At 46.3% G+C, this 20,497-nt stretch overlaps 1 protein-coding gene across 1 annotated transcript; it reads left to right on the top strand.

The window, feature by feature from the left end:
- Positions 1-7,935: 7,935 nt before the first annotated feature.
- On the top strand, positions 7,936-9,110 carry LOC124655423 (probable inactive shikimate kinase like 2, chloroplastic). Its single transcript, XM_047194320.1, has 2 exons — positions 7,936-8,338; positions 8,579-9,110. Exons 1-2 carry the CDS (start codon positions 8,278-8,280, stop codon positions 8,752-8,754), a joined length of 237 nt encoding a protein of 78 aa, XP_047050276.1. The 5' UTR covers positions 7,936-8,277; the 3' UTR covers positions 8,755-9,110.
- Positions 9,111-20,497: the final 11,387 nt, after the last annotated feature.

Below are 20,497 nucleotides of genomic sequence, written 5' to 3'. Positions count from 1 at the left end.
CGAGCTAACAAACTATGTGTTCCGTAATCGTCCGTGCGTTTGCTCTTATTGCGGGAATCACATGCCGGAGGTTTGATGGGTCACTTTGGGCGTGAGAAGACGCTACTCATGCTCGCTGATCATTTTTATTGGCCAAAGATGAGGCGGGATGTGGACAGGTATGTGAAGAGGTGCATTACTTGCAACAAGTCCAAGTCCAAGCTGAAGCCTCACAGTTTGTATACTCCATTACCGGCACCTACTACACCTTGGGAAGATATTAGTATGGATTTTGTGTTGGGTTTGCCGCGTACTAAAAGAGGCCATGATTCTATATTTGTGGTAGTGGACAGATTTTCTAAAATGTCACACTTTATTGCTGCCACAAAAGCGACGATGCGTCGCATATTGCTAACCTGTTTTTCGGGGAGATTGTTCGACTACATGGAGTCCCGAAGACTATTGTTTCGATCGTGATGTGAAGTTCATGAGCTACTTCGGAAGACACTTTGGGGAAAGCTAGGGACAAAGCTGCTGTTCAGTACTACTTGTCATCCCCAAACTGATGGTCAAACTGAGGTGGTGAATCGAACCTTGTCACAATTGTTGAGATCCATGATCAATAAGAACCTGAAGGAGTGGGAAGAGGGTTTGCCGCATGTCGAGTTTGCTTACAACAGGGGGGTACATTCTACCACGGAGCTATGTCCTTTTGAGGTGGTGTATGGTTTCAAACCCATTACTCCACTTGACTTGTTGCCTTTGCCCATACATGAGAGAGTTAATATGGAGGCATCCAAGAGGGCAGATTTTGTGCGAAAGATCCATGTGATTACTAAAGAGTTGATAGAGAAGAAAGGAAAGAGCAATGCTGCAAGGATGAATAAGAAGCGCAAAGAGATGTTGTTCAAGCCTGGTGATATGGTCTGGGTACATTTTCGCAAGGATAGGTTCCCGAAGCCGCGGAAGTCTAAGTTGAAGCCTCGTGGTGCTGGTCCTTACAAAGTGCTTGCCAAGATCAATGATAATGCATACTCGATAGATCTTCCAGCTTGATGAGTTTGGTGTCGATAATTCTTTCAATGTTGCTGATTTGACACCATATGACGGAGAAGACCTTGGAGCGTCGAGATCGACGCCTTTTGAAGGGGGAGATGATGAGGACATCCCTACTACACCACTACCTCCGTCATTGATAAATGAAGATGAACTCTGTCGTGAAGCTCAAGTCCAATGAAGTTCGGATTGGACCAATTACAAGGGCTCGTGCGAAGCTACTTAAACAACAGGTGAACTTGTTTCTAAACGGTACTTTGATTGATGAGAACTTTATACTACCTAAGTCCTATTACTTATGTATCATCAGGTATCAAGAGGAGACGAGCGTCGCACGAGGAGTAGAGGAGCAGCTGGACATGAAGATGGACGTCAAGATGGACGTGAAGCTGGACATGGAGCTGGACATGAAGATATCTCATGATCGCGCGAGGGAGGAGCGGGAGGCATGCGCGAGAGGAGAAGACGACGTCCAGGCCGGTCCAGCACCCGGTTAGACCGGCCCCCAGACCGGCCAGCCCGATCCCTGGCCCGGTTGACCGGGCGCTAACCGGATGAGCTGCATCGTACCGGGCAAAAACCGGAAAGTTGCGAAGTTTCCGGTTGCCGCCCGGTTGACCGGACGCCAGACCGGCCGATCCGGTCCCTAGCCCGGTTGACCGGATTCGTCCGAGTCTGTCTCGACCAGAACTATTCTGGGTCGGTTATTTTTGTATCTGTTCGACCAGAACTCGTCCCGGACGCCTATATAAGTGCCCAGGACGCCCCCTAGCTGCTTTAGACCACGTTTAAGATAAACCCTAGTTCTTAGTTGTTTGCTCTAGCAAAACTATTGAATCCCTACACCATATTGCTTGATATTGTGTAGATCCTGAAAAGTCTTGTGTGATCTGCTGTTCCATTGGGAATTAGACGGTTGCAACTTACCGCTTCGTGGTCGGCGGCTACGTGCGTAAGTGTGTGGAGTTGCGAATATCTTGCAGGGTTGAGAGCTGTTGCATTGGCGACAGGGACCAATCGAGAGATCTCGTTGCGTCATACAAGTTATCATCCACTACATCGTCGTGTATCCCCGCTGCCATCACCCCGTGATCATCATCACCACCGTTGCTTACTGAGAAGATCGGGCCACCCCATATCATGTACGGATCGGATGCAGAGGCGCCGAACCTGGCGGAGCGCATGCTTCTAGTCTCCGCGGAGGAACCATGGAGTGTGGAAGAAGCACGCAAGGAGGCATGCTGGAACAAGGCGATGATCGAGAAGATGAACTCGATCGAGGAGAACTCCACTTGGGACCTCGTCGAGCTTCCGCGAGGACACAGGCCTATCGGCCTCAAGTGGGTGTACAAGGCGAAACGCGACGAGCGAGGCGTCATCGTCAAGTACAAGGCCAGGCTCGTCGCGAAAGGGTATGTGCAATGTGCAGGTGTCGACTTTGAGGAGGTATTCGCTCCGGACGCGAGGCTGGACTCCGTGCGTCTTCTGCTCGCCATCGCTGCACAGGAGAGGTGGGAGGTTCATCACCTCGACGTGAAATCCGCCTTCCTCAGCGGCGAACTCACGGAGGAGGTCTACGTCAGGCAACCTCCAGGCTTCGTCAAGAACGGCGAGGAGGGAAAGGTGCTGCGCCTAAGGAAGGCGTTGTACGGTCTTCGTCAAGCTCCACGCGCCTGGAACGCAAAGCTGGACAAGAGTCTTGACTCGCTCGGCTTCGTCAAGTGTCCATCAGAGCACGCAGTGTACACGCGGGTCAAGGATGGCTCGCATTTGCTGCTCGGGGTGTACGTCGACGACATGATCATCACCGGCACCTCGGCAGCGGCGATCAGCTCTTTCAAGAAGGAGATGATGTCGCTGTTCAAAATGAGTGATCTTGGGCTACTGAGTTACTACCTTGGTATCGAGGTGACTCAGAAGCCTGGACGCATCACGCTCGGACAAGCTGCGTACGCCGAGAAGCTTCTGGAGCGGATGGGCATGAGCGGGTGCAATCCCACTGCGGTGCCCATGGAGCCTCGGTTGAAACTGAGCAAGCAGAGTGCTGGCGGAGCGGTGGACGCCGCGGAGTACAGGAGCATCGTAAGAGGATTGCTCTACCTCGTCCACACCAGGCCTGACATATGCTTCGCCATCAGTTATCTCAGCAGGTTCATGGAGGCGCCCACCAGTGAACATTGGAGCGCGGTGAAGCACCTTCTGCGGTACATCACCGGCACGAAGGAACTTGGGTGCTCTTACGCACGCCAGGAAAAAGGAGCCAAGCTCGTGGGTCACAGTGACTCTGATCACGCCGGGGACGTCGACGATCGGAAGAGCACGAGCGGCACATTGTTCTTCTTCGGATGCTGTCCGGTCTCCTGGCAGTCGGCGAAACATAAAATCGTCGCGCTGTCGTCCTACGAGGCGGAGTACGTCGCTGCGACGACGGCGGCGTGCCAAGGCGTCTGGCTCAAGCGGCTCTACGGCGAGCTCATGGGCCACGACGGCGACGCCACGGAGCTGCGCGTCGACAACAAATCGGCCATCGCGCTGATGAAAAACCCTGTCTTCCACGACAGGAGCAAGCACATCGAGATTCGGTACCACTTCATCCGCCAGTGCGTGGAGAACGGAAACATTGACGTTCAGTTCATGCGTACCGAGGATCAGCTCTCCGACATCCTGACGAAGTCCCTAGCTCGCGTTCAGTTTCAGGAGCTGCGACGCCGCATCGGCATCATCAAGGTGAAGGACAACTAGATTAGGGGGAGATTGTCAGTTAATCTAGCTCGTCAGGTTCAGAATAAGTGTCGTTTAGGTTCAGTTAAGTTCAGCTAAAACTTAGGGGTTTGGATAGCATCGTTTACTTAGTCATTTGCACGATCGTTGTGCTGCTCTGATCCGCTCGAACGTGGGATGGCGGGTTCACCACGAGCGCCGTGGTTCTAGTCATGATCGTGATCCTCTGTAATAATCCTCTGTAATAAAAGGGAATGAGAATAGAGAGAAAACTGCATGTTGTATGCATGCCAAAAACCTTCGTGTGTTCATCTGTTCGTCCTGATCGTGAGCGAGAGAGAGAGTCTCGTGAGATCGAGAGAAGGAGCGATCAAAGTCCACATAAACCAGATGATGGTGTAAGAGGGTGCATGGGGGTATGAGGAGGCAAAAATACAGAGATTAAGAGAATGAACTGATGAAGTACATGCAGTAGAAGAGCAATCTTGTGACGATAGGACATGAAAATGGTCGTTAGATGCATGGCAGGTAGAGTGATGTTGAGGAGGAGCCTAATTTCAGTTTAAGTGTGCCCTTTTATTTTAATTTATGTTGTAGTGTGGAGCCATATTTACATTTCAGATGTATTGTATCTTAATTATGCGATATGTCTTAATAAAGAAATTTGATTTTCCCACTTAATTTTTTCACGCCTAATTTTTTGCGCCATTTTTCCCACCTTGCCTTGATCTCCGAGAGCAAGTAGAGAGTGAATCATCCGAGAATGCTTGAGCAGCAAGCTAGTGACATCAACTAAGAAAGCAACAACTATGCAAGCGAAGAATCGGTGAAGAAAAAATGGGTATGCGGATTGTGATGCAGACACTAAGAATGAGAGCGCATAGCGAATGAAGAATTTAATTGAACCAGATCCTCACGAGAAAATCTGTGTCATCGAAAACAACAGTCTACTCTCTGTGCAAGCGAATCTGCCAAAATGAAACACTGGCCAGTTTTAATCAGTGCAGTCACTTGAAATCAGCTGTCGCCAACGGTAGAAGACGCAAGTGCACCATCTCCACTATTGTCACCCCTTCAGGCCCTACCTCGGATCCCATTATCATCCAACAAGTGATCTACGATTTCTACCGCGAGTTGTTGGGCTCCTCCTCTCAGAGGGTGTGCTCGGTGGCCCCTAATGTCTGGGGAGAGGCGGCTAAGGTGTCGGCTGCGGACAATGAACAGCTCATGTTAACCTTCTCCGAGAAGGAGCTCGAGGATATTGTGACTGACATGAAATCCAACACGGCCCCGGGCCCAGACGGTTTCCCCCCAATCTTCTTCAAGCGCATGTGGCCTTGGCTCAAGCTTGGAGTCATCCACATCCTCAATGACTTTGTGCTGGGGCGCATTGACATCTCTAGACTCAACTTCGGGATCCTTGCGCTGATCCCCAAGGTCCCTGGTGCTGATTTGGTGTCCCAGTTCCGCCCAATTGCTCTCATCAATGTGGTGTTCAAGATCGTATCCAAGGCATATGCCTCCCGCATTGATCATGTCGCCAACAAAATCACAAGCCCTTTTCAGACGGCCTTCATTCGGGGAAGGAATATTCTGGAAGGCCCGCTCGCCCTTATTGAGATTGTCCATGAGTTGCGGGTCAAAAAGTTTGGAGGGATTTTGCTTAAGCTAGATTTCGAGAAAGCTTATGATAGGGTCAATTGGGGCTTCCTTGAGGAAGTGCTTCGTGCCAAGGGCTTCAACCAAGGTTATATTCACCGGATCTTGCAGCTGGTGTCCGGGGGCCAGACTGCTATTTCAATCAATGGGGTGCTCGGCCCGTACTTTAGAAACAAACGGGGTGTGCGTCAAGGGGACCCTCTCTCGCCGCTGCTGTTCAACCTCATTGGGGAGGCGTTGTCCGGTATTCTTTCTGCTGCTGGCGCGGCGGGCCACATCCACGGTGTTGTCCCTCACTTACTTCCTGGAGGTATCTCTCACCTCCAATACGCGGACGATACCCTCATCCTGGTCCAAAACACAGAGGAAGACATTGCCAACCTCAAATTCCTTCTGATGTGTTTCGAAGACATGTCTGGTCTCAAGATTAATTATCACAAAAGTGAAGTCATAGTCATGGGCCAATCTAGAGATGAACAGACCAGAGTCGCCAACAAGTTGAACTGCAAGCTGGGGTCTTTCCCCTTCCTATACCTTGGTCTGCCCATCTCTGATCGGAAGCTGCGCCTCGAACAATGGCTTTATCTAGTAAGAAAGCTGGCTGATCGGATCGAACCCTGGATGAGTAGGTTACTCTCCTCGGGTGGGAGAATTATTCTCTCCAATGCCTGCCTCGACAACACGCCTATCTTTGCCATGGGCCTGTTTCTCCTTCATGAGGGGATCCGCACCCGTTTCGACTCTCACCGCTCCAAGTTCTTCTGGGAAGGCTCTGGGGCAAAGCGCAAGTATCACTTGGTTAACTGGCCCACGGTGTGCCGGCCTAAGGACATGGGGGGCCTGGGCCTCCTCAGTACAAGGAAAATGAACATCGCGCTGCTCCTCAAATGGGTCTGGAAGCTGTATAACGAGGATGACACCATCTAGTCCAAAATCATCAAGGCCAAGTATCCGGATGCGTCTGACCTCTTCTCAGGCTCGGGCCAAGGGGGTTCCCAGTTCTGGAAGAGTATACACAAGATCAAACACTACTTCAAGCTCGGAGCCAAGCATGCTGTTGGTGATGGCCGCCGCACTCGATTCTGGTCCGATCGGTGGATTGGGCGGGAACCCTTGAAAGACTCCTTCCCTTACTTATTCTCTATCCGCGAGGACACAAACCAATTGGTTGCCTCCGTGTGTGCCCCGGCGGTCCACACATCGGGTTCCGTCGCTCCTTGGACCAAGAGGGATGAATCAATGGAACTTGCTCACCTCTCAACTCCAGACTTTCACCGCCTCGGATATGCTTGACAAGGTGGTTTGGCACTTGTCCCCTTCTGGTCTCTACTCCGTCCAATCGATGTACCACAAACTTTCGCAAGGGGCGACGGTTGCATACCACAAGGACGTGTGGGAGGCCAAGGTTCCACTCAAAATCAAGATCTTTGCCTGGCTGCTCATCCTTGACAGGCTCCCCTCCAGCCTTTTGGTGGCGGGCAGAAACGGTCCCGCTTCGGGGGCGTGTGCACTCTGCGGCGCCCCGGAGGACTCGTCCCACATCCTCTTTTCCTGTTCGATGGCAAGATTTTCTTGGAGCGCGCTGCGCAGTGTCTTGGGCTGCAATTGGTGCCCAGCCAATTTTTCACAGTTTCACGCCATCCTATCTAGTTTCTCTGGGAGGGCCAGGAGACTTCTCTGGACCCTCTTCCTGGCTCAGTCTTGGGCCCTTTGGACAGTGCGCAATAAGCTTACCATTGAGAAGAAACTGATAAACAACCCCGCTAATCTGATTTACAAAATGTGTATTTTCCTGCAGCTCTGGACCGTCAAGGCAAAACCCAGTGGCGGAGCGTGACCAAAAGTAGAGGGGGGGCCAAAAACTTTTGGCCGCCAAATCAATTCTTCATGCTAATTTTGCTATAGTTTCCTTTGCAACAGTGACATTTGATTTTTAAGCTTGAAAATGCAGCTTTCCTGATTTTAGGAGTTTATATACTCCTTTCGTCCCCGAATATTTTACGTTTAGTTTTTATCCTAAGTTAAGCTTCATTACATTTGACCAACTTCTAAAAAATATCAATATTTATGATACTAAATTAATATTATTGTTTATTATCTCAAAATTTTGCTTCAAGACACTAATATGATGTCACATATTTTGATATTTTTTATATGAAGTTGGTTGAATTTTAATTTTTTTTATTAAAGGGAATAACTGAACGTATACTTATTGGAGGAAGTAGCAAGTAAGAGAGGGAAAATATTTTGTTTAGCCAATATCCACCGATGCCAAGCTGAGCAATTTCTTGATTTCCTGTAAAATTGACATACTAAGCGACTTGCCGGTTTATTTGTAAAAAATAAATAGAAGGACCTAAAATCTATTAACTGCCTGGGCACCGTGTTGTTTTAGGGAGTGCTCCCTCCTCTCGTCCGTACGATGTCGATCGTGGGACTCCAGAGAAGCAGGACCTAGCAACGACCGACACCACGCGCTTCGAGAACCCGCCCCTTCGAGAATCGCCGTTCCCCTTCTCGTCTCTCTCCCACAGGCTCTCACACACACAAAGGGATCCTAGATCTCTCCGGCCATCGGGATGGCTTCTGATCCGCCTGCTTCGCTCCCATCCTCCGCCCTCTCCCCGGCCGCCGACCAACAGCATGATCTAGTTGGTGCTCCTCGTCGCTTCCCTCGCCCTCGCCCCCGCGTCTCCTTGCTCCTCCCCGCCTTCTAGAAACTTCATGGCAAAGGGGCGGCGGCCATGGAGTTGGTAGTGCTCGGGGTATGATGCGAGGCCGAATCACAGGTGTTGTGCGCTCCCGAGGCGAGGGGCGGCGCAGCGGACACCCACCTCCGCCGTGCGTTGCAGGCCCGTCTCCATGGACACCGCCGGGAAGGGCCTCGCACCCACCGCACGCCGTCGGGCCCCTGTATCCCATGGTTTGATCCACTGCTCCCCCCTCTCAACTCTGCCAAGCCCCTGGCTCGCGCCTCAACTGGGGAGTCTGGGCGTCGCGTGAATCAATAGCAACTCCTATTTTCTACATCCAGAAAATATCAGATATGTAACAATATTAGTTTCTCCTAATTCTGGTTGTAATTTTTGCAGCTGGATGTACGCCTGCAGGTCTGTAGATTTTGATTCTTGCTACATCTGATGTATTGTGCTGGTTCATGTAGATCAAGCCTCTGCAAATGAGGAAGAGCCCGCAGAAGTGTTAGCAGTGGGACTACTGGCGTATGCGAAAGCAGATGTGGTGGTGAAGCTGGGTGGATGGGACTCCGACTACACGCGAGCTGTTGCGCAGGACTGCCTCATTGCCATGAAGCAGGTACATTTGGTAGACATGAAGTAGGTAACATTTGGTAGACAAGAAGCTAGCAGGTATATACATCATATCATCAGACAGCTAATATTAGAAAATTTTGATGAGAAGTAGACAAATTTCAGTCTACTGTACTTTCGATCTTGTTTTTACATACAGAATGATGGCAAATGGAAGCGGTGGATGTATTTTTTTTGCTTTTTCTACATCCTGGAATCTTGACCTGTAGGTTTCCGCTGATTTGGATGTAACAATAGTAGGTTTTCCATAGATCTAGATGTAGTTTCTATCTTTTTTGTACATCAACTGCTATTAATTTATTTTTTACATGCTCAGCTGGAATCATGAACGCTAATATTATTTTCGGGAATGTAACTTTGTGTAGTTATATTACATGCCAATACTTATTCTGGACCGGAGGATGAAAAATGGTAGAGCTTGTGTTTTTTGTCCGTGTATTAAAATGATGTGCGCTTCCTCATAAATGCGGATGGCTTCATGTGCGAACTGAATGTGGTCATAATTACTATTTCTGGTAGCTGTCCCTTTCAGCATTAGGGACCACTTTCCGTTTTCGGTAAATCAAGCAAAAAACTTCAACCATGAGTCCATGACCCAATTCTCGAGGTTAAACAAAAAAATTATCCACTACTTTTTATATTGGCGCTGCCCATCCCCATTCGGTCAGACAGTCAATGCCTATTTACCCATTGCGCAGATGCAGGGAAGAGCCGGGTGAGATTTCAGGCCTCTTTGTCATGCGCCCTTTCCACGATTGCTGAGTACAGGAAACAAAAGCTGCCAGTACTGCAGGAATGCCGATGCATAGTATACGTACGTATTTTGGAAGGGGGGGCTGTTGCCCAGTTTCGCCTCCAAGGCGCTCCGCCCATGGCAAAACCAGGAGACAGTGAGGATCTCAGACGGCTGACAAGCGAGCTGAGGGAGCTCTACGCGTCCGTGAGACCAAGAAATCAAAGCCCAAGAATGCGGCGTAATCCTTCCAGTCAAGCTTAGAGCGGTCTATGTGGGGTGCCGCCCCCAGGGTGTGTGTTTTTATGCTGTTGCACTTTTGGCTAAGCTGTATGCCGCAGCCGTTTGTATGATACCTGGAACCTCTCTGGCTTTATTAATTTAAAGTCGGGCCACTTCTGGCCTTCTATCTAAAAAAAAACTTGAAATCAGCTAAATTGCAACGGTTTGATAGTAATCACCTTACCGAAATCAGCACAATTTAGAATAGTATAGCAAATGTCGGATTCGACTTTTGTGTCTGAAAATTAGAGCACTCAGTCTGGGAGTCGGGCCAGGGGTGGTGGCTATCGAACGCTAGGACCTATCGTCAGGGTAAGTGGAGGCACCCAGCCACCTAAGAGCAATTCCAATAGTATAGCCAACTGTTGGCTATAATAAGATATCATATCATTTGTAGTCATCATATAGCTAACATGTACAATAGTTGGTTATAAGAATGTAGTACTTTACTAAAATATGGCCCACATTTCACTCTCACAAGGTGCCTAGGAGCAAGTGCAAGAGCTGGCTATTGCATAGTAGCCCACCTCCCTTCTCTCTCCTCTTCTCTCTCCTCCAACTCATCTAAAATATATTATTTAATGTCTTATAGTCAGCTGACTGGACTCTATTGTACTTGCTCTAAGTCTGCCGCCATAGGCATGAGCAGCTCGGCCCACCAGGACGCAACGCAGACCGGTGGCGGGCATGACGAGTAAACGTGCTGCTGCATGTGGGGCTTGTCGTCTCGTGCTAGGGCGGCAGCTTGCCACGTGTCCGCCGTCACACCGGCGGGAGTCTATTCTGGCATTTACACTTGCAGGTGGTCCTTTTGGTTAATTTATTTGGCAGAGTGGTCCTTTATACTAAAATTTCGATGAAACAAAGTAAAACATACTAGAAGCACCGATAGTTATCAATCTGTCTACGAAGAAAACAGTAGAGTAATTTTGACACTTATCCTACACAAGATAGTCCTCTTCCGTAGCAGCATCCGCGATTGTTTTCCTCTTCCCATGCAGCATTACTTCCAGTACTTGTCTGCACATCGCAAGCGGCCGACGATTCCTCGACGACGCCACCGACACGCCTACCTCTACAAACCACCAGCTTCTCATCGTCGCAAAGATGCCGCGGTGGAATCCGCAGCGAGACGTCGAACACCGCCAGCCCTCGCCGCACGTCTGCCGCAAGACTTTTCAACACGGCGCCGCCGGCCGGTAAGGTAGTGCGTGCGACGACGGGCTCACGCACCATCTACTCCGGCTTCCAGTCCGGAGCGCAGGCCTGGGCACTGGTGCTGCCGTCGGCGATCTGGACGCCGAGGTAGGTGACGGTGACAATCGCGCCAGGCTGGAAGCACCCCCGCCTCGAGATAGCGCTCCTCGCCTTCACGCCGACGGTGAGGTTGAACTCAATCTGCAGATCCTGGTCCAGCGCCGCCGGTGTGCTGAGGTTATTCGTCGCCAGCAGGTCTAGGCCGGAGATGGCATCTATCGCGGCGTAGTATTGTGGATTCATACTGGCAAGAAGCTGACAACCACGATGCTGGCCGCGAGAATCAGCATGGCGAATAGGAATAACAAGATGATACCGATGTAACAACACCGACCTGGTCCTTGCTCTTCGGGGCGCACCTCGATCGCCATGTTTTAATTGTCGCTCGTCGAGTACTATATAGATCGGCAGAAATGTAAAACCTCCCATAATCCCATTGATCGACAGAAATGAAAGCTTCCCTAAAATGACCCATACCTTTCCATGCCAGCCGTGTGTTTCTACAGAAGGAGTAGGTTTCCTGGATCCCGGCCGATGTAGACGCAAATCACATCATGGCTCGAGTTGATACGGCACCCACGCCTTGTCGATAGGGAAATGCAAAGCGAACTCTCTCCACATTCTTGCCACGTAATGAAAGGATATTAGACGGAGTAGTACACTCATTTGGGGCATTGTTGCTTAGCTTCTAAGACCACCAGTTAGGGTCCTCCAGGGGTCCAAGAAATTTCGGTTGGATTTATTTCGTTTTGCTTTCAGTTAGTTGGATGTAAAAGTCTTGTTTCAAGATTCGACTTGTGTGGCGTCTCCACGCTGTTTACGTGCATGATAGGAGATATAGGACATCATTTTATCTTGGAGAGAGCCGATGTACAGCTAGTGCAACAGGGCTAGGCTAGGCTGTGAATCTCCTCAAAGACAACACCTGCCGTGCTTCGATCCAGTCGAACCGCCGCATCAAGATCTTTGTTGCGACCACCTCATCTCCAACAACTGCATGCATCTGCGGCTACCTGCGATGTCATCGACTATATGTCTTGAACTCTTGATCAGGCCGACCCATAGTTTAGGCAAAGAGCTGGAGTGCCCTGAACCTGGTACAAAGAGGGTCCCAATAATAAAGGGTACTAGTAATTAACCTCCGTGTTATGACAATTCATCGTTCAACATACTATTAAATAACTAAAATAGGGTTAATTTGATGGGGATCACTTCAGAGGTACCAAGCCACCAAGGAGTTGTTATCCGGGACAGTTCAGGATGTGTCACCGCTGCATGGGCTTTTGTCCATGATGCTCTTCCAGCTCAAGATCAAGCTCTAAAGCAAGGTCTTATGCTTGTCTAATCTATTGGATGCAACAGATTGATTGTGGAATCTGCCTACCTATAAGTGGTCAATACAATGCTTGATGGTGCCCAATCCACTGAATTGCTAACGCAATTTTTGATGACTGTTACTATCTCTCAAGTGAATTTACGATGATCGAGTTTGAACATGTACCTCGATATTCGAATAGCGTAGCTCATGACTTGGCCAAACTAGCTCGGGCTTCAGTCCAAAGTGTCTGCCTGGATGAACTGCCGATTTCGATTAAACCTCTTATGGTGTCCGATGTAAGATTTATTACAAATGGTGAAGTTATCAAAAAAAAACTCCATTAGTAGGAGCAAGTCCACGAGGTGCACTACTAGCATGTACTCCCTTCTTGCTACAATGTAGTGCATATAATATTTTTCAAAAGTCAAATGATGCAAAGTTTGATCAATTTTATTGTGAAAATTATTTATATCTACAATACCAAGTGTAACCATATGAAGATATATGTGTCACGATTAATCTAATGCTATTGATTTGATATTCTATATATTGATAGTTTTTCTATATAGTTAGTAAAATTTCACATCATTTGACTTTTCAAAAACTTATATGAACTATATTTTAGCAAGGAGGAATCTCATGTATGTAGGAACACTACAATCTAAAACACCACAGAACTTTGCCAACATCTCGGTTAACGCTCTCGAAGTTTCTGAGAATAATAACACTTTTCGATGGCATCTTTCCGAGTCGGATCAGTTCTCGGTTAAGTCTATGTACCTTGATATGCTAGATGGCCATGTTGGGGATTTTAAGAAGTATATTTGGAAGATTAAAGTTCCACTAAAAATCAGAATATTTATGTGGTTGCTTTCAATAAGGTCATTCTCACAAAATATAATCTCAAAAGGCGTAATTGGAAGTGATGTGCTAAATGTTGCTTTTGTGATCATCATGAGACAATCCATCATTTATTTTTTGATTGCCCGTTTGTAAACATCTTGTGGCGCATTATCAATATGAATTTCAATATCACTGCGCCCGCAAATGTGACTAATCTGTTTGGTAATTGGCTAAATGGGCTTTCAAAGAAAGATAAAAGCCACATTCGAGTGGGTGTGTTGCCTTGCTTTGGGCAATTTCGAATGTTCGTAATGATTTCATCTTTAACAAAAAATGTTTCCCATCTTTCCTGCAGGTTGTTCCTTTGGTTACCCATTGAATCCATACGTGGTCCTATATACAGCCGGAGAATGTGCGCCGGGACATGGATATTGGGTGCAACCGCTTAGCGATGGTAGCACTGGATTTTTATAGCCGGTGTGGTTGGCGGTCTAACAAGCGGATCACATGAGATCTTGTGGAGGCTTGTTTTTCTTTTTCAGTTTTAGATGGCTGGTTCATGTCGAAACCCTGAGTGATCCATGACTTCTAAATATGCCACGATGAGGACGAGGAGGGTGCTTTCCAGACGCGACAAGCGTGCAGGAAGAGCGTCGGTCCAGCTGCTATCCGCTTCTTTCTCTTCCGGGCAGATAGAACACACGCACGCCCTCTCTTCCATATAAGAGAAACTCAATGCAACCATTAGTCCATAGGGATTGTCATCAAATACCAAAATCACACATGGGAGCTCCATGTTCTTTCAGGGGGTCTATATATAGTGATTTTTAGGTCAAACTCGTCAGCTTGAGATCAAAACGGACGTCTGAAGACGCTCTAGGAGGGAACAAGACATGGTGGCGTGACCTAAGGTGTGAGGCCCGCATCACCTATGCTCGTTTGGTACTTGTGGGTCCCCTCGGTTTTCTTCTTCTCATATTGTGTCTCCGGAATTGACTCTAGAAAAATCCTCGCTCTGTTTGAGTTTCGTAAGGTTCATGAAACTTAAAAATACACAAAACAGGGTTTCCTGTTTTGTAGAGTTATAAACCAATAAAAGGGGATAATTGAAAATATCTATAAATCAATGCAAACCATGAATATAACATCTTATAACATGCAAATATGTTTGAATATATGATAATAAACTACAAATTTCATGTATGAATTTTACATGCATCAGATGTTGGGTAGGCCTCGTCATGTAGGGAGGTGCGGCCGGTTTGGGAGGTGGAGGGAGAGTGGACGAGACGGGAGGAAGAGGGTGGAGCATGATGGTGAGATGCAGGACATGAATGAGGTGTACATGTCCAGATGCGGATCTATAGGGGTGTGATTGTGTGCATGGTACATGTTGAAATTGTTAAAAAATGACTAACACAAATCCTGATATATTGTTGGTTGTTGGATAAGACATGGACCCCACAACTATGTAGAATCGCTGCATTGCAAGTCAATTCCCCCAGGGGTCCAAGAAGTTTCGGTTGGACTAATTTTGTTTGGTTCCAGTTTGTTGGATATAAAAGGGTTGTTTCAAGATTCAGACTTGTGTGGCGTCTCCACGCAGTTTACGTGCACGATAGGAGAATAGGAGATAGGGTATCCTTTTATATTGGAGAGAGCCGATGTACAACTATCAAGGCGAGGCCATGAATCTCCTTGAAGACAACGCATGCCGACGTGCTTCGATCCAGTCAAGCCACTGCATCAAGATCTGTTGCGACCACCACCTCCAACAACTGCACATGCGGCTGCATGCGATGTCATCTCGACTATATATTGATCAGGGTTGACTCATAGTATAGGCAAAGAGGGTAGGAGCCCCGGGCCCAAGAGAAGCAGGGTCCCGATAATTTAGGGTACTAGTAATCTCTGTGTTATTATATATCATCGTTCAACATACTATTAAATAACTAAAAATAAAATACCCTAAGAGTACATATGTTGGAACAATACAATCTAAAAAAGCAATATAGAATCTTGCCAACAACTCAGTTAATGCTCAGGAAGCTTCTCTAAGTAAGCTTACCTACTCATATACGAAAACAATTATTAAATTATTTAGACCATATGTTTTAGATATCTCCACCATAAATATATAATAGTATTTATTTTATGCACTTGCCAACAAAATGATTAAGTAGGAAAGTCGGTAGAAATCAGTTTTCAAATATTGCACAATGCAAGTGTATTTTGCATCTATATATATTACGGTATAAATGATTTTGTACGTGGTTAACTATAAAAATGAGTAATATAAATTGTACATACATGCTAAGACCATGTCATGCTACAAATAAGTTTGAATTACAAGAGTTCAGTATAAAGTTAAAATTATTTCATTAGGAATTTGAGAAAATTGTAATTGGAACAAACATGGTTTTCCATGTGATTATCGATTTTAGTTTCGTTTCTACCAAAGACCTTTTTACAACATGTCTGTAAACCGGAGAGAGTCAATTTACAATGTGACTTATCGGTGCAAGGCACGGGTGTCACTATAGTGCCTAAGAAATACAAAGAATAAGAGAAAATGAAGATATTGGATGTCCCGGTTAATATCAATGTAATGTTGATGGTTAAGAAGAAGAAAAATAGACGGACGGATTTCATGTACTTAGAATGACGTAACGGTTCCATGCTGTTTGTAGCTAAGAGTAACGCTTTTGCAAGCCCGAGAAATTCCATAGTTATTTTTTAATGCTTGGAGGGGCTGCACTATTATTTACGGAGTTTGGCGCGTATAAGAATACTACACCGTCTCTGTTTCAAAGTATTAGATGTTTTTTTTTTACCGTAGGTAGTAATTTTGGCCGAGTTTATATGAGGAGTCCGGTACCGAAATCTATACGGTACGAAGGCATGCACTCACTCCGCCCCACCAAAACTGTCCGAGACCTGTCAAAGTTTAGATGCATGTGTACGTTCAGCGTCTAGATACATCCGGATTCGGGTAGATCTCAGACACTTACTTTTTGGTGGTGGGATGGATAGAGAGGGAGTATGTATAGTTTACATGATGAATCGGAAAACTATGTCCTAATAGGTAGATGCTAATATGTCTGCAACAATAGAATCGAACCTGAAACTGTAGTTTAACTTAGGACCATGTCTTTTTTTGTGAGATGAAGCTAGGACAATGTTAGAGTCTGGGTTACTTTGGAAGGGAGAAAGTACCGGATGGAGTCCCACGAGATGCGAAGCTTTGACTGGCCGGCCGGTCCATGCGAAGCGAGCTGCGCTGACTGCGTGCACGAGGCGGCCCTTGCTATCTGCTTCTTCCTGCCGTCCCGACGCGAAATTTTGGCAAAAAAGACCACCTGCTTCAATGAATTGGCAAAAAGACCATCTCAAATTAAATTGATAAAAAGGACCACCTTCTAAGTGGCGGCAGCGCAGCCGTGGAGACGTGCCGCCGAAGTAGACGGTTTGGGACCTGCCGCCTCCGTGATGACCCACAAGTATAGGCGATCGCAGCAGTCTTCGCAGGTAGTAAAATCCAATTTATTGATTCGATACAAGGGGAGACAAAGAATACTTGAAAGCCTTAACAGCGGAGTTGTCAATTCAAGCTGCACTGGAAACGAGACTTGCTCGCAAGAGTTTATCGAGTAGTAACAGTTTTATAGCGAGTAGCAGTAGTGAAATAACAGCGACGGAGTAACGGAGACAGCGGTAGTGATTATAGTAAACAGCGGGATTAAAATAATGTAGGCACGGGGACGGATATCGGGCGTTGCATGGATGAGAGAAACTCATGTAACAATCAAGCGGGGCATTTGCAGATAATAATAAAACGGTGTCTAAGTACAAAGCAATCAATAGGCATGTGTTCCAATTATAGTCGTACGTGCTCGCAATGAGAAACTTGCACAACATCTTTTGTCCTACCAGCCGGTGGCAGCCGGGCCTCAAGGGAATCTACTGGATATTAAGGTACTCCTTTTAATAGAGTACCGGAGCAAAGCATTAACACTCCGTGAACACATGTGATCCTCACATCACTACCATCCCCTCCGGTTGTCCCGATTTCTGTCACTTCGGGGTCATTGGTTCCGGACAGCGACATGTGTATAGAACTTGCAGGTAAGACCATAAATAATGAATATCATGATGAAACAATAACATGTTCAGATCTGAGATCATGGCACTCGGGCTCTAGTGACAAGCATTAAGCATAACAAGTTGCAACAATATCATCAAAGTACCAATTACGGACACTAGGCACTATGCCCTAACAATCTTACACTATTACATGACCAATCTCATCCAATCCCTACCATCCCCTTCGGCCTACAGCGGGGGAATTACTCACTCATGGATGGGGGAAACATGGCTGATTGATGAAGAGGCATCGGTGGTGATGGCGGCGATGATCTCCTCCAATTCCCCGTCCCGGCGGAGTGCCAGAACGGAGACTTCTGGCTCCCGAGACGGAGTTTCGCGATGTGGCGGCGTTCTGGAGGGTTTCTGGCGACTTCGACTTCTTTTCGTGCGTTTTTAGGTCGAAGGCAATAAGTAGTCCGAAGGAGGGCGTCGGGGGCCGACCGAGGCCGCCACACACTAGGGCCGCGCGGGCCCCTCCTGGGCCGCGCCGGCCTAGTGTGTGGGGCCCTCGTGCCCCCACCCGGCTCGCCCTTACGGCTCCGTAAGTATTCCGGGAAAATAGGACCTTCCGCATAAATTCCGAGGTTTTTCCTGAAAGTTGGATTTCTGCACAAAAATGAGACACCAGAACAGTTCTGCTGAAAACAGCGTTAGTCCGTGTTAGTTGCATCCAAAATACACAAATTAGAGGCAAAACTACAGGAAAAGTGTTCGGGAAAGTAGATACGTTTTGGACGTATCAACTCCCCCCAAGCTTAGCTTATTGCTTGTCCTCAAGCAATTCAGTTAACAACTGAGCGATAAAAGAACTTTCACGAACACATTTGTTCATATGATGTATATATTCTCATGCTATGGATAATACTTAAGCAGTTCATAATAAGATACATGCAAATAAGATCATCTAATAGCTATGTCAATCATGGAAAGGTACCAACAATTAATAACGAGCATCATGAATCATGTATATAAGCAGGATTGCAATGTTCATAAAAGAGTATGATAGAGTGGTATCTCGCTTGCCCATATTTGATCGACAAAACTTAAATGCTCGAGGCACCTCTCGAAGTTCATAGAAAGACTAGAAATAGTGATTGTCAAAGATAAAAGCATCAAAGTTATACCACAATCAATCATATTTTGAGACAAGCATATTATACTAAGAATGACAGTTGTGCTCTCAAGAAAGTGCTCAAAGAAAGGATGAAGACACAACATAAAAGTAAAAGATTGACCCTTCGCAGAGGGAAGCAGGGATTAACATGCGCTAGAGCTTTTCATTTGTAAAGCAGGAGTAAAATTATTTTGAGAGGTGTTTGTTGTTGTCAACGAATGGTAATGGGTACACCAACTACCTCGCCAACCGGACTTCCAAGAGCGGCTCCCATGAAGGACGTTATCTCTACCCACAAGGTAGATCATCCCTCTTCTCTTTTGTTTACACACGTATTTTAGTTTTATTATGGGTGACACTCCCCCCAACCTTTGCTTAACAAGCCATGGCTAACCGAATCCTCGGGTGCCTTCCATCAATCACATACCATGGAGGAGTGTCTATTTGCAAAATTAAGTTACTTACTGATGAATCAGAGCAAAACATGTGAAGAGAATTATTAGTGAAAGTTGATTAATTGAGTGGGAACCCCATTGCCGACTCTTTTTGCAAAATTATTGGATAAGCGGATGTGCCACTAGTCCATATGAAAGTCCGTCAAGAGTAAATGACAAGGTTGAAAGTTAAACACCACATACTTCCTCATGAGCTATGAAACATTAACACAAATTGAGAAGCATTTTTGAAGGTTTTAAAGGTAGCGCATGAGAATTTACTTGGAATGGTTTGAAATGCCATGCATAGGTATTTATGGTGGACGCTACGGAATAACTTGGTTTTCATGTGTTTGGAAGCACCGAGCAGCGTTCCCGCTCGGTACAAGTGAAGGCTAGCAAAAGACTAGGGAGCGACAAATCAAGAGAGCGATGACTGTCATAATCATGCTTGCGGCAAAACAAATTAACTGAGGCATAAAAGTGATACCAGAACTCTGAAGCAATGTAAATCATTGAGGCTTAATTGACTTTTGTTCAGTCATATGCATGCGTGAGCATGTGCCAAGTTAATTCAAACGAATTATTCAGAGGAGGATACCACAATATCGTACCTATCTATGAATAAAACAATGCAAGCAAACATCCATGACATGCTACTCACATTAATAAATTGGAGCTAAACATGAGAGATCATGAACTACTAGACTTTCTTAAATGACATATACCTCACATGAACCAACCAAGCATGCTCACATGGATGAGTATATGTACAAAAATGAAAACAAATAGAGTTCATACCAGCCTCTCACCACAATCAGATTGTCGTAGATCGTCATTATTGCCTTTTCACTTGTGTAGCTTGGATAATATGAAATGAAAACCACGCTCCAGCCACCGAAGACCATTGAACTCATAAAGAACTTTACAAACCAAAGAAGAACAGCAAATATTTTTGGTGTTTTCGAATTTGAGAACAAGAACAAAAGGAAACAAGCAAACAAAGCAAAATCTTTTTGGGTTTTCTTATAGCAAACTAGCAATAGCAAATAAAGCGAAACAAATGCAAGAAACCAAAATAAACAAATGGTGAAGAGAAACAACAGAAATATTTTTGGTCTTTTTGTGTTTTAGGAAAGAAACAAAGCAAGAACAAGAAAATGAAAACGAAAAGAAACACAGAAAAGCAAGATGGCAGAAATCTGCCAAAACTTGACAAGCATGATGAAATCGATTTTTACAAAAATCTTACGTTGCTCAGCTCGAAAAGTGTTCAACTAATGAAAGTTAGATAACAATCTGGGGAACATGCACAAAAATTGGAAGCTCAAAATAACGTTCTGTCTGTGCGCACGAATTTTTCTAGTAACAGTCCAGAATCTGTTTTCAGGCAGCACTTCCCCAAATATTATCTCCCTCTCATTAGAAAACCACTCAAAGAAACTAAATAAGTATGTACAAGTATCCAGCAACCATAATATGCAAAGAATGAGTGATGCCGGTATACCTCCCCCCAAGCTTAGGCTTTTGGCCTAAGTGGAGATCAACCCCATGGTGCCCATGAAGAAGCACCCTCGTAGTACGAAGATGGATCATATTCCGGGTATGTGCTAGAAGAAGCACCCG

This window comes from Lolium rigidum, chromosome 5, assembly GCF_022539505.1.
Source record: "Lolium rigidum isolate FL_2022 chromosome 5, APGP_CSIRO_Lrig_0.1, whole genome shotgun sequence".
NCBI lineage: Eukaryota > Viridiplantae > Streptophyta > Magnoliopsida > Poales > Poaceae > Lolium > Lolium rigidum.
This window is presented reverse-complemented; position numbering and strand designations above follow the sequence as displayed.